Below are 12019 nucleotides of genomic sequence, written 5' to 3' on the forward strand. Positions count from 1 at the left end.
GATTGAAGTTGTGGAGTTTTGGGGGGAATTTTACCCCAGGATATAAACTGCCACAGTGGCCAGATTAAACCGACCACACTAGGCCCCCGAAACAGACTTTGGACATGCCTGCTTTAGGATCTCAAACTCTATAATTTAATTTAAAAAAAAATTCCTTCCAGATACTTCTGTTTCAGTGTATCTGAAGAAGTGTGCATGCACACGAAAGCTCATACCAAGAACTAACTTAGTTGGTCTTTAAGGTGCTACTGGAAGGAAATTTTTTTGTTTTGACTATGGCAGACCAACACGGCTACCTATCTGTAACTGGATCTATAATTTAATATTCATCTATCCCCCAGTTATCACATATGTTTCCTCTTCTACCCTCATTTTCTCTGTCAGTTCTTCTTAGACCAGAACCTTTAAAATAAATAAATACCCAAGTCTCTTTCTTTAACCTTCTTAACCAGAACATTGTACCCAACCTGTGAGCTCCCTGAAAATCCATCAATCTCTGTTATTTACAGTCGATGAATAATTTCCCTTGAGTAATTTTTGAGCCATTTGCTGGATTAAAGTCTGCTCTACCCATGTAAGCTCCTGGCACAATGCAGAACCTAACTGGGCAGGGTTATAAATCATATGGGGAGCCCAAAGAGATCAGGTTCCCAGTACAACTCCTCTAGTTACCCTTCCAATTCATGGAAGTTGTTGGGGCTGAGCAATGGGAATGCAGTAGCGAGAGCATGCCTTGCCCTCTGCCTCATTTAGTTCTAAGGGGTGGGGTGGGGCAGGTAAATGCCTGAACAGGGCTTAGCTACTGACAGGGCCTATAGCACTTCTCTTTCCTGAAGAGGACACCTGAGGCAGCCTCCTCCCACCTCAGAGAAAAGTCAGAGGAGGTTCTAGAAGGCCTTTGCTCTAGCCTGGAACACCAGCTGGCAATTGATGATAGGACTAGATATGGGTGCATGAACTGATGTTCTCCCTGCACTTGGCTGGAGGTCTCAGAACTTCTGAGGGAAGAAAGGAGAACCCAAGTCCCTGTCTTAGACATCTGTGACTGGGTTGGACCACATCAGGGATGGTTGAAGTAGAGGTTGTTTGGTCCCAGACTGAGCCATGTCCACCAGCCTCTTCAAACATTGAAACTTTTAATGGTAGGAGGTTTAATATTGTATTGAGATGCTTGACCATCTTGGCCTGTAAGTTCGGGAAGTTCCATTTTTCCATAGGCTCTGATTGACTTCAGCTGCCAAAGCCGAGGCTGTTGAACAGACTCTTGGACTGGGGTATATTTAGGGGGTCATTGTGTACTTTGTGGTGCATTATTGTTTGTGACTACTTTTGCGATTCCATGATCACTGCAGATGGTGACAGCAGTCACGAAATTAAAAGACGCCTGCTTCTTGGGAGAAAAGCAATGACAAACCTAGACAGCATCTTAAAAAGCAGAGACATCGCCTTGCTGACAAAGGTCCGTATAGTTAAAGGTATGGTTTTCCCAGTAGTGATGCATGGAAGTGAGAGCTGGACCATAAAGAAGGTTTTTGAAATATGGTGCTGGAGGAGACTCTTGAGAGTCCCATGGACTGCAAGAAGATCAAACCTCTCCGTTCTTAAGGAAATCAGCCCTGAGTGCTCACTGGAAGGACAGATCCTGAAGCTGAGGCTCCAATACTTTGGCCACCTCATGAGAAGAGAAGACTCCCTGGAAAAGACCCTGATGTTGGGAAAGATGGAGGGCACAAGGAGAAGGGGACGACAGAGGACGAGAGGGTTGGACAGTGTTCTCGAAGCTACGAACATGAGTTTGACCAAACTGCGGGAGGCAGTGGAAGACAGGAGTGCCTGGTGTGCTCTGGTCCATGGGGTCACGAAGAGTCGGACACGAATAAACAACTAAACAACACCACTTTTGTGATGTTTGTAATTTTTACAGGTTGTAAGCCACCTTGAACGTGGTTTGAAGTAAGGAAAGGCTGCATGCAAATAAAACGATGCATGATGCACGGTGTTGGCAAGAAATCATCCAAGATTAGTAGCCAGAGCACAAAATCTAAGCAGGCTGGAGCCTGCATGTTTTAGACTGTATTCTCTGTTGTGTTCCATGGGGAGGAACCACAAATGTAGAATACACATGTCCTATAGAAAGTCATAGGTTCAGTCCTTGGCATATGCAGGTGAAGGAATCTCAGAAAGCATTCTCAGGAATCAAAAGTTTTGAGTCTCTTTTGTACATAATGTATACTTCTTTGTGCATTCTGCAATTTCCTGGGAAAGGCCCCCCCCCCCATCTCAGATGTTGGAGAGCTGTGCCATTCAGGAGACATTACATGCCAGTAGAACTCAGTCTAAGGCAGCCTCATACATTCACCCACTCTTTATGGATGGGCACATCTCTCTCTCTCTCTCTCTCTCTCTCTCTCTCTCTCTCTCTCTCTCCCTCTCCTTCTGCTGTCAGTGAACCATGTACAGTGGTACCTCGCAAGACGAATGCCTCGCAAGACAGAAAACTCGCAAGACGAAAGGGTTTTCCGTTTTTCGAGGTGCTTCGCCAGACGAATTTCCCTATGGGCTTGCTTCGCAAGAAGAAAGCCCATAGGGAAATCTCCAGGGACCTCTTTTAAAATGCTGGCGGTCGGGAGCAAAGATTTTCGCCCCCCGCCGGCCTTCAGAAGAGGTCCTGGACCTCTTCTGAAGGCCGGCGGGGGGCGAAAGTCTTTGCTCCCCCCCCCCGCCTGCCTTCCCGGGACAGCGGAGACTTCTCCGCTGTCCCGGGCGATCTTAAAATGCTGGCGGGCAGCAGCGAAGCCTTCGCTGCCGCCCGCCAGCATTTTAAAATCGCCCCGGGACAGCGGAGGCTCCGCTGCCGCCCGCCAGCATTTTAAAATCGCCCCGGGACAGCAGAGAAGTCTCCGCTGTCCTGGGGGCTTTTAAAATGCTGGCGGTCGGCAGCAAAGCCCTCCTGTCCCCGGAGCTTGCGGGGCGGGAGGTGGGGAGAAGGGCTTTTCTTCCCACCGCCAGCCTTCAGAACAACCTTCTGAAGGCTGGCGGTGGGAAGAAAAGCCCTTGTTCCCCCCCCCCCCCAGCCTTCAGAAGAGGTCGGGGGACAGACTGTCCCCGGACCTGGTCTGAAGGCGGTTTCCATAGGAACGCATTGATTGATTTTCAATGCATTCCTATGGGAAACCGTGCTTCGCAAGACGAAAAACTCGCAAGAAGAAAAAATTCGCGGAACGAATTAATTTCGTCTTGCGAGGTACCACTCTAGAAAAGATAGTGCAGCCTATAGTTAGGTGTAAGCCAGATGCCCCTTCGTTTAATAAAAGGCTAATGCAACCATGCTGAACAGCAGAAATGGAAAAACAAACCCACATATCTACTTATGATGTTGGCCAAGGAAGAAACTTGGCTTCCTTAATATAGTGAAAAAATCAGGAATGATGCAGTTATCAGCTGACATTTGTGACCCAAACATAGCATACAAAAATGCATTAAATTAGGTAAAGTCGTGCCTCTATTTAGGGAAAATACCCCACACAAATCCATTACATCAGGGGATTTATTATTATTATTGGAAAACTCACACAATTTTTTTCTGTCGACTTTGGACTAATGATGATTTGTTGATACCTGCATGTAGCCACTTTTCACCCGACAGCCAAGCTCTGAACATAATAAAATAACCCAGGGGCTTATCCCAAAATATTTGACGGTGGTGAAGCAAGCTCATGGCCAGTGATGCTCTCGGCTCTTCATTTTGTGGCCTTCTGTTAGAAAAACCCTCCCCAATTTAATACCATTTTTCTGCTAAAGCATTTCACTTATTGGAACTGTAATAGACGACCTCCGTGTGCCTCTGCTACATTAGGAACATAAGAATACTACCCTTCAACGACATGCGAAATTAGAAATATATCCTAGGGGTAAAAATCTTTCCAGCTAGCTGCCTGCACACAGCTGCACTTCAATAATTCTTAAAATTACTTTCAGGGTCTCTTACTTCCAGATCTTTGCTCTCAGTGCCAAAAGGTAGAGGAACGAGTTCCTACAAGATGGTATTTGATCTACAGTTTTTATGGCTAGCATGAGTTTCTTCCTTCCAGAATAATTGCTTCTGTAGCCAGGCCTTAATTTTCCCTTTTTATATAAATTAATTTGGTCAGCGGCCCATTCTTTTCTCTTTCTCTTTTTAAACAAAGTCTTCTATGCAAGCAGCCACTTTTGTTTTTCATTCCACTCTCTATCAGCAGCAATGCAAATGAGGCGGAATTTCTGTTATGACAATCACCATTTTAGCTAAGTACATGCCGTTGGTGGAAATGAAAAAAGACAAATGGGATGTTTTCCCTCTGGGAATCACCTCTGACTTGCAGCTACAAACCTACAAATGAATACCCTTAGCTCTTTAGAAGCTGCTGCATTGCGGGCACACTTTGGAAACCCACCCACAAAAAAAATATCCAATCCGCTGCTGCTAAATCAGGACCAACTATTTATGAATCTCTGTTCTGCAAACCAGATGGCTCCATGTGCAATGAAAGAAAGCAAATCTAGACAGAATGGTCAACTGGGTCGTCGTCCCCCCAAATAGATGAATGCATCCCAAATAGCCCATTGTTTTGGCACATTATCTCGCTTTTTCTACACAAACACAAATGATATTTTATCTGGCATTCTTTATGCCTTTACTATGGCAAGGACTGTTCCATTGTTGCAGACAAGATAATCCCTGTCATTTCCACAATGGAACGAGTCCCACCTTTTGTGTCACTTTCAAAGGGAGACACATGCATGCAAATATGTAGATTGGATATGATTGGAATAGAATCTATAATGGATTTTTTTTTTAATTTTAAAATCAGCTAATGAATATTAGGGAAAATGTGGGAATGAAACTATATGACTCTAGCAGAAATGATATCAGGAGCTATGTATATTCGAAATTTAAGATTTAAGTCTTATGGCACTTAGGGGTAAGATAAAGTTAAATAAATTAAGGTAATTTGAATAACAGAATATGGGGAAAGATGGTAAGGATATGTTGAGTTAATTATTAGGTTAAATTGTTAAGATAAATTCTATAACAAAAATTGAGAAAGATGGAAAGAATTTGCTGAAATAATTACCAAACTAGAACACAAAAACGGAGGTGTGAGGAGGTCAATGAAACAAGCATATGGAAATTATGGATATGCAATTTGGGTTCCTTTTTTTTATTTTATTTTTCGTTGTATTGTCGTATTGGTTTTCATATCTTGTGCTTTTCTCTTTTTTATTGTTTTCTTTTTTCCTTTTTTGTATTGTAGTGTTGTTTTTGATTTTTTCTTTTTCTTGTAATTTTGAAATTATCAATAAATATTATTTTAAAAAAACAACAACAAATATGTAGAAGACAGTTGTCTGGTAGCAGCTACAGCTATACGTGGCCCCCTTGGGCTTCCCAAGGGTAACACAGAGATCTCTCCTCCAAATAAAATTACAGAAGAGACATGTTGGCAAGCTGGGAGACCTGACTTTTTCCTGTCTTGGGTGAAATGGCCTTAGATAAAGGTAAAGGTCCAGTCGTGGCCGACTCTGGGGTTGCAGCGCTCATCTCATTTTATTGGCCAAGGGAGCCAGCGTACAGCTTCCGGGTCATGTGGCCAGCATGACTAAGCCGCTTCTGGCGAACCAGAGCAGCGCACAGAAATGCCATTTACCTTCCTGGCAGAGTGGTACCTATTTATCTACTTGCACTTTCTGCTTTCGAACTGCTCGGTTGGCAGGAGCAGGGACCGAACAATGGGAGCTCACTCCGTCGCAAGGATTCGAACCGCCGACCTTCTGATCATCAAGTCCTAGGCTCTGTGGTTTAACCCACAGCGCCACCCACGTTCCGAAATGGCCTTAGGGCCAACCTAAATAGCTGTCCTATGTCTAGATTAGTGACCCAGCACAGAACAGGTACCTGAATCTTTAAGTAAACCAGTCAAGGACCAGTAAAGGTTAACTGTGTGGCATCACAACAAACAAGGTGATATGAACTGAAGGAGAAAACCAAGAACTCTGCCATGAAAGGAGCTGCAAACACATTGTCCAACGAAGGACAAGTCCTTACAGAAAAGATGTCCACACCATGAACGGCTTGCATGATGCCCTAGAAATGCTCATGCAGAATGAATATGAAATGTACATTCTAAATATAGTTCTTCTAGCACCACACTCATTTGGGTCAGCCCATTTGGGTCAGACATTCAACCTTTGCTTGAAGCCAAAGAGAAACCAGTTTGTGGTCAGAGAGGGTGTGCTGGAAGGGCCTTGTGACAACCGAGAAGCAGCCTTCTCCCAATTACCTCGTGGATATTTTCAAACATATAAAACTCTTTGAAGAATAAGAATGATAAGCTATTTAAAAAGAGAGGGGAAATGTGACTAGCTTGCCTGAAACACGGGGGAAAGGGGGTTCAGGAGATCAGCATCAGTTACGGACTTTGGGGTCTCCAATTTCAGTGGTGCCCTGTCCAATGCCAAAATCTGGTGTCCCCTACATCTCACCTTCCATTCTATATCATAGTTGCGATGCTCCCTGCGATGCCCCCAAGGCTCTTCACCTAGCGCAACTGAAGACAGAAGGTGAGGGGAAGTCCATAGGGGAAAAGATATAGCCTCTTTCTTGTTCTCCCCAACCACAAACAACAACAATTTATTATTTATACCCCACCCACCTGGCTGGGTTTCCCCAGCCACTCTGGGCGGCTCCCAACAGAATATTAAAAACATGATAGGGAACATAAGCTGTGTGAGAGATAACAAAGGACTTTAGGATCTCATCCAATAAACCAGTGTTCCATGTGGTAATAAGATGTGGCAAACAGCTGTTAGGATTGTCAATGCCTAAGAGCAAATTCAGTTGGGGGCGACAGTTATCAAGTAATCAAGTGACAAACTTGTCTCAGTTGACTGGTAAAACCACAAGCTGTTGTGATCAGATAATAAATCTCAAGATCTGATACAAGATGATAGTACTGCAGAATGCGCTATGGTATTATTTACTCAGAGATGGGATTCCTCAGGTTCTTCTGAACTGAGGTCCAGGTTCCCAGTTCCGTTTGGGTCTACATTTTTCTGTTATCATCAGTTAGGATTTCAACTTTACAAATTTACAGAAGGTGGGCTTCCTGCGACATGGAGATGATTCGTGCGTGGTGCCCAGGGGATTAGGAAAAAACCTACTCTCGGTTGTAGGAGATCCCTGAACTGCAGCAATACAGCATAAAACTTTTATCATGCCTGAATATTCTTCTGTAGTTAGTTCTACAATGAATATAATCCCATACTTATTTTGTTTCCGCTTGCTTAGGAAGAATAATTTTGCTCTCACTTTTTTAAAAATATACCGTATTTTTCACTCTATGACACACCAGACCATAAGACACACCTAGTTTTTGGAGGAGGAAAACAAGAAAAAAAATATTCTGAATCTCAGAAGCCAGAACAACAAGAGGGATTGCTGCGCAGCCTGCATTCACTCCATAAGACACGCACACATTTCCTCTTACTTTTTAGGAGAGAAAAAATGAGTCTTATAGAGCAAAAAATACGCTAGTTTTGTTCTGCTTCTCTCCTAGAATGTGAAGCGACTGCAAGTATAAAATTAAAAATGAATTCAATCTGAGCCATATGGATGTACCTCAGAGTTAGAGACCTGTCAAATATACAGTTAAGCTTCTCTTAGGGCTCATTCCAGGTCCGTGTCTGAGCATTTCTTCTTCATCTTCTGCCGCTATCATCTCGGGGAAAATCTGCGTTTTACTGCTGAATCAGAGCAAACAGCAATCAGGTTTCCGGCGGGTTGCCAATAGGAAAGCAGTAAGGCAAAAAAGAAAAATCTGCTTGGACACAGACCTGGAAATCTTGGACCCGTGCCTAGAAAGGGTGACACAAAAGGAAGTGTGGATGAGCTCTAATGGGAACTAGGAGGAACAAAAATATAATTTGCTATCTACTATATTTTTCGCTCTATAAAAGGTAAAGGTAAAGGTACCCCTCCCGTACGGGCCAGTCTTGACAGACTCTAGGGTTGTGCGCCCATCTCACTCAAGAGGCCGGGGGCCAGCGCTGTCCGCAGACACCTCCGGGTCACGTGGCCAGTGTGACATCGCTGCTCTGGTGAGTCAGAGCCGCACACGGAAATGCCGTTTACCTTCCCGCTGGAGCGGTCCCTATTTATCTACTTGTACTTTGATGTGCTTTCGAACTGCTAGGTTGGCAGGCGCTGGGACCGAACAACAGGAGCACACCCCGCCGCGGGGATTCGAACCGCCGACCTTTCAATCGGCAAGCCCTAGGCGCTGAGGCTTTTACGCAGAGCGCCACCCGCGTCCCTTTTCGCACTATAGGACACACCTTTTCCCCGCCAAAAATTAAGGGGAAATGTGTGCGCGTCCTATGGAGAGAATGCAGGCTCCTTGGCTTCAGTTATAGCAACGCGAAGCCTCCGAAGCGCAGAGGGAGCGCTCCCTCCGTGCTCCAAAGGCTTCGCGTTGCTATAACTGAAGCCTGGAGAGTGAGAGGCGTTGGTGCACACCGACCCCTCTCACTCTCCAGGCTCCAGGGATAGCCCCCTGAAGCCTTCGGAGCGCAGTGCGAGTTCCCGCTGCGTTCTGGAGGCTTCAGGTTCCTTTTGCTGAAGCCAGGAGAGTCTTGCTCTCCCGGCTTCAGCAAAAGGAACCCGAAGCCTGAGGAGCGCAGCGGGAACTCGCACTGCGCTCCGAAGGCTTCAGGGATAGCCGCGCACAGCCCCTCCAGCAGGGAGAGGCTGCACGCGGCTATGGCTTCTTTAGCTCCGCGCAGCCTCTCCCTGCCGGAGGGGTTGCGCGCGGCTATGGCACAAGCCAAGACAGTGAGCGGGATGGATCTGTCTTGGCTTGTGTCATAGCCGTGCATGACCCCTCTGGCAGCGAGAGGTTGCGCGCAGCCTGTTCACTGCTCTTTGGGGCTGGGGAGGAAATAAAGATTTTTTTTCTTGATTTCCCCCTCTAAAAACTAGGTGCGCCCTATGGAGCAAAAAATACGTTAGGTTTGAAATCTTGGTCACAAAGGAACCAGGCCAAGCAGGCTTCTCTCACATCTGCTTTCAGCTCCCTTAACTTGGTGAGCCAAGTACGTTTTAAACTAAGGGATAGTATTTATTTAGTTTAAATAAAAGTGGGAATCAAGCGATAACTTTCCAGTGGGCACTTGCTGATCTTAACCACGTCACCACCATGGATGCCATGCCAAGGGCATGGATTTCAGGTGGGAAATGCAGGGTTATGATTATTATTTTTAATAGAATCTATATACCTGCTGAGTTAAGATGTTCTCTGAAAAGCCCTGGGCAAATCTCAAACTCTCTGCTTAATCTACTTACAGAAGTATTAGAAGACTAAAGTTCTTCAGAGGAAAGACTAAATGCAAACAACAGAAAATAAATCAGAAAGGCAAAAAAACACTGGAAAAACCCCACCCACCCCAAAACTCAAAACCCACCTCAGCACAACTACCCAACTGCAGGCATAAGATGCCGGTGGAGATTGCATTGCAAATGAACCTGAAATGAATGTCTCATTGGAGATTGTTTTTCATTTCGCAAGTTTCAATTGTTGTTTTTAAGCAAAAGTGTAATGCCTTGTTTTGCAGGAAAATCCTAAAATGATTGTGCAGAGTGATATATATATATATGCGGATAGGGAGGGAGCAATTCGGGAAGGGGTGTGCCGAAATCTCTCCCATGCTTAGCCAGCGTGCCATGGGACAATGGCTTGAGAGCCAGTGTGGTGTAGTGGTTAAGAACGGTAGTCTCGTAATCTGGGGAACCGGGTTCGCGTCTCCGCTCCTCCACATACAGCTGCTGGATGACCTTGGGCCAGTCACACTTCTCTGAAGTCTCTCAGCCCCACTCACCTCACAGAGTGTTTGTTGTGGGAGAGGAAGGGAAAGGAGAATGTTAGCAGCTTTGAGACTCCTTAAAGGGAGTGAAAGGCGCGATATCAAATCCAAACTCTTCTACTTAAGGCCTCCCGGAGACTCACTGTTTACTGGCACAACCTCAACGCTCTCCCTTTGGGGGCTTCCCCAGTGTTAGAACTCTAACACTGGTTAGTCCAGAACTTCAGAGAAGGTCGTAGGAAGGGAGGCTCTGACATCTGAGAGAGAGATCCAATCTGTCCTAAGGCCACCCTCCTAGGGATCACAGAACTGCAGTTTTGGACACATCACATATATAGCCCAGCTCTGATTTGAAGGCACAAAATCACTTTCTGGCAAGGAATTGTCTTTTAGGGTAGAAAGAGGGAAGGCTCAGTATTGATGCATCTCTCTCAAGTCGTTAAGCTGATAACAGGGCAAATGTACAGGAACCTAAGGAACGATTACCATTAAGGCACTTCCCACAAACATTTCCTCACAAATCAATAGGCTGTCCCAGAGTCCATTTTCTACTTTGCCCTCCTCTTAATTAGCTATATAATCATGCACAAATGTTCTCAGAAAGTAGAATCCTTTACCTGTTGTTTCCACAGACTTTTGCTGAGGGGTAAAAGTCTGGTGCCATTTTGTATAGCTGAAAGGTCAGGGTTTGACAAATACGTTAATTGTCCGTCATATTTTCTGGCCTGTGGAAGGTGCTGGTGGCTCCTCTCAACAGTATTAGCACACCACGATTGCAGCAGAAATAGCATTTACAATTTGAATAGACCCCTTTGATATTGCAAGAAATGTAAAGGTGGGGGTTTACAGCTTTACCTGATTCATCCACTCTTAGTTTTTTACTACTGAGATTGTCAGTGCTGTCCTCATCAGACATTTCCATTTCTTCCTCCCGTCGGATCCCCATGAGCTGTTCACTGTGAGCATTCCTGAGTTCCTAAAAATGACAAAGACCCAAACCTCACTTGGTGAGTTATACTGATTTCTTGGACAGCTCATCGATTATAAACAGGACAAGACCCTTTAAAAAAAACAACAACTGAAGGATTTAAAAGTGATTTAGATTGAGACACACACATTGATATGTGGTTTTAAGTGGTAATTTTTCATGTTGTCATTTTATGTTTTGTAGTGTGAAATGGCAGTCAGCTAATTTTATATTTTTTTCAAGAAGATATCAAAATGTTAACACGAAACAATAATACATCTTAAGATAAAAATCCATTATAACATAAACATATAAATACGTTTAAAGCACTTCAGTTAAATGATGAGTAAAAGCTATTTGAATAGTTTTCCTGCCACAAATAACTATATATTGGGCACAAGCCAATCTCTTCAGAGTGACAGCTGATGGTCTGTGATGGGCATATACCAGGAGTGCCGTGGGAGGGAAAATTGCTGTATGCCAAATACTTTGCTGCAGTTTCAACTTTTGTTCATTTGTTTGTGTGTGTGTTGTGCCTGTTCATAGTAACTGACTTTGCTGTCCATCAAAACAAGGGTTCTGGAATTCTCCACCAGAAATCTTAGGATCCTTGGCCAAATAACCAACAATCTGTTCTGAGATATAAAAGAAGTTAAACAAGTACTGATACCCAGAGTGGGAGAATTCCCACTACCTATTTAGTAAACTGTATCCTAGTCAAAGGACTGTAAACTGTATCCTAGTCAAACTGTATCATAGTTAAAGCTATGGTTTTCCCAGTAGTGATGTATGGAAGTGAGAGCTGGACCATAAAGAAGGCTGATCGCTGAAGAATTGATGCTTTTGAATTATGGTGCTGGAGGAGACTCTTGAGAGTCCCATGGAATGCAAGAAGATCAAACCTATCCATTCTTAAGGAAAATAGCCCTGAGTGCTCACTGGAAGCTGAGGCTCCAATACTTTGGCCACCTCATGAGAAGAGAAGACTCCCTGGAAAAGACCCTGATGTTGGGAAAGATGGAGGGCACAAGGAGAAGGGGACGACAGAGGACGAGATGGTTGGATAGTGTTCTCGAAGCTACCAGCATGAGTCTGACCAAACTGCGGGAGGCAGTGGAAGACAGGAGTGCCTGGCGTGCTCTGGTCCATGAGGTC

The 12019-nt window shown here is 44.6% G+C and overlaps 1 protein-coding gene across 8 annotated transcripts in view; it reads right to left on the reverse strand.

Moving 5' to 3' along the window:
* ENOX1 (ecto-NOX disulfide-thiol exchanger 1) overlaps positions 1-12019 on the reverse strand; it is a 273652-nt gene that overhangs the window by 46121 nt on the left and 215512 nt on the right. For 7 of the 8 annotated variants that reach the window (XM_077933440.1, XM_028738095.2, XM_028738100.2 and 4 more), the window contains one exon: positions 10753-10873. The exons of the other annotated variant lie outside the window; for it this stretch is intronic. In XM_077933440.1, the coding sequence (XP_077789566.1) occupies positions 10753-10873 (121 nt within the window). The remainder of the gene's footprint in view (positions 1-10752; positions 10874-12019) is intronic. 8 annotated transcript variants of the gene reach the window in all.

The sequence above is a fragment of the Podarcis muralis genome, chromosome 8, assembly GCF_964188315.1.
Source record: "Podarcis muralis chromosome 8, rPodMur119.hap1.1, whole genome shotgun sequence".
NCBI classification, from domain to species: Eukaryota; Metazoa; Chordata; class Lepidosauria; order Squamata; family Lacertidae; genus Podarcis; species Podarcis muralis.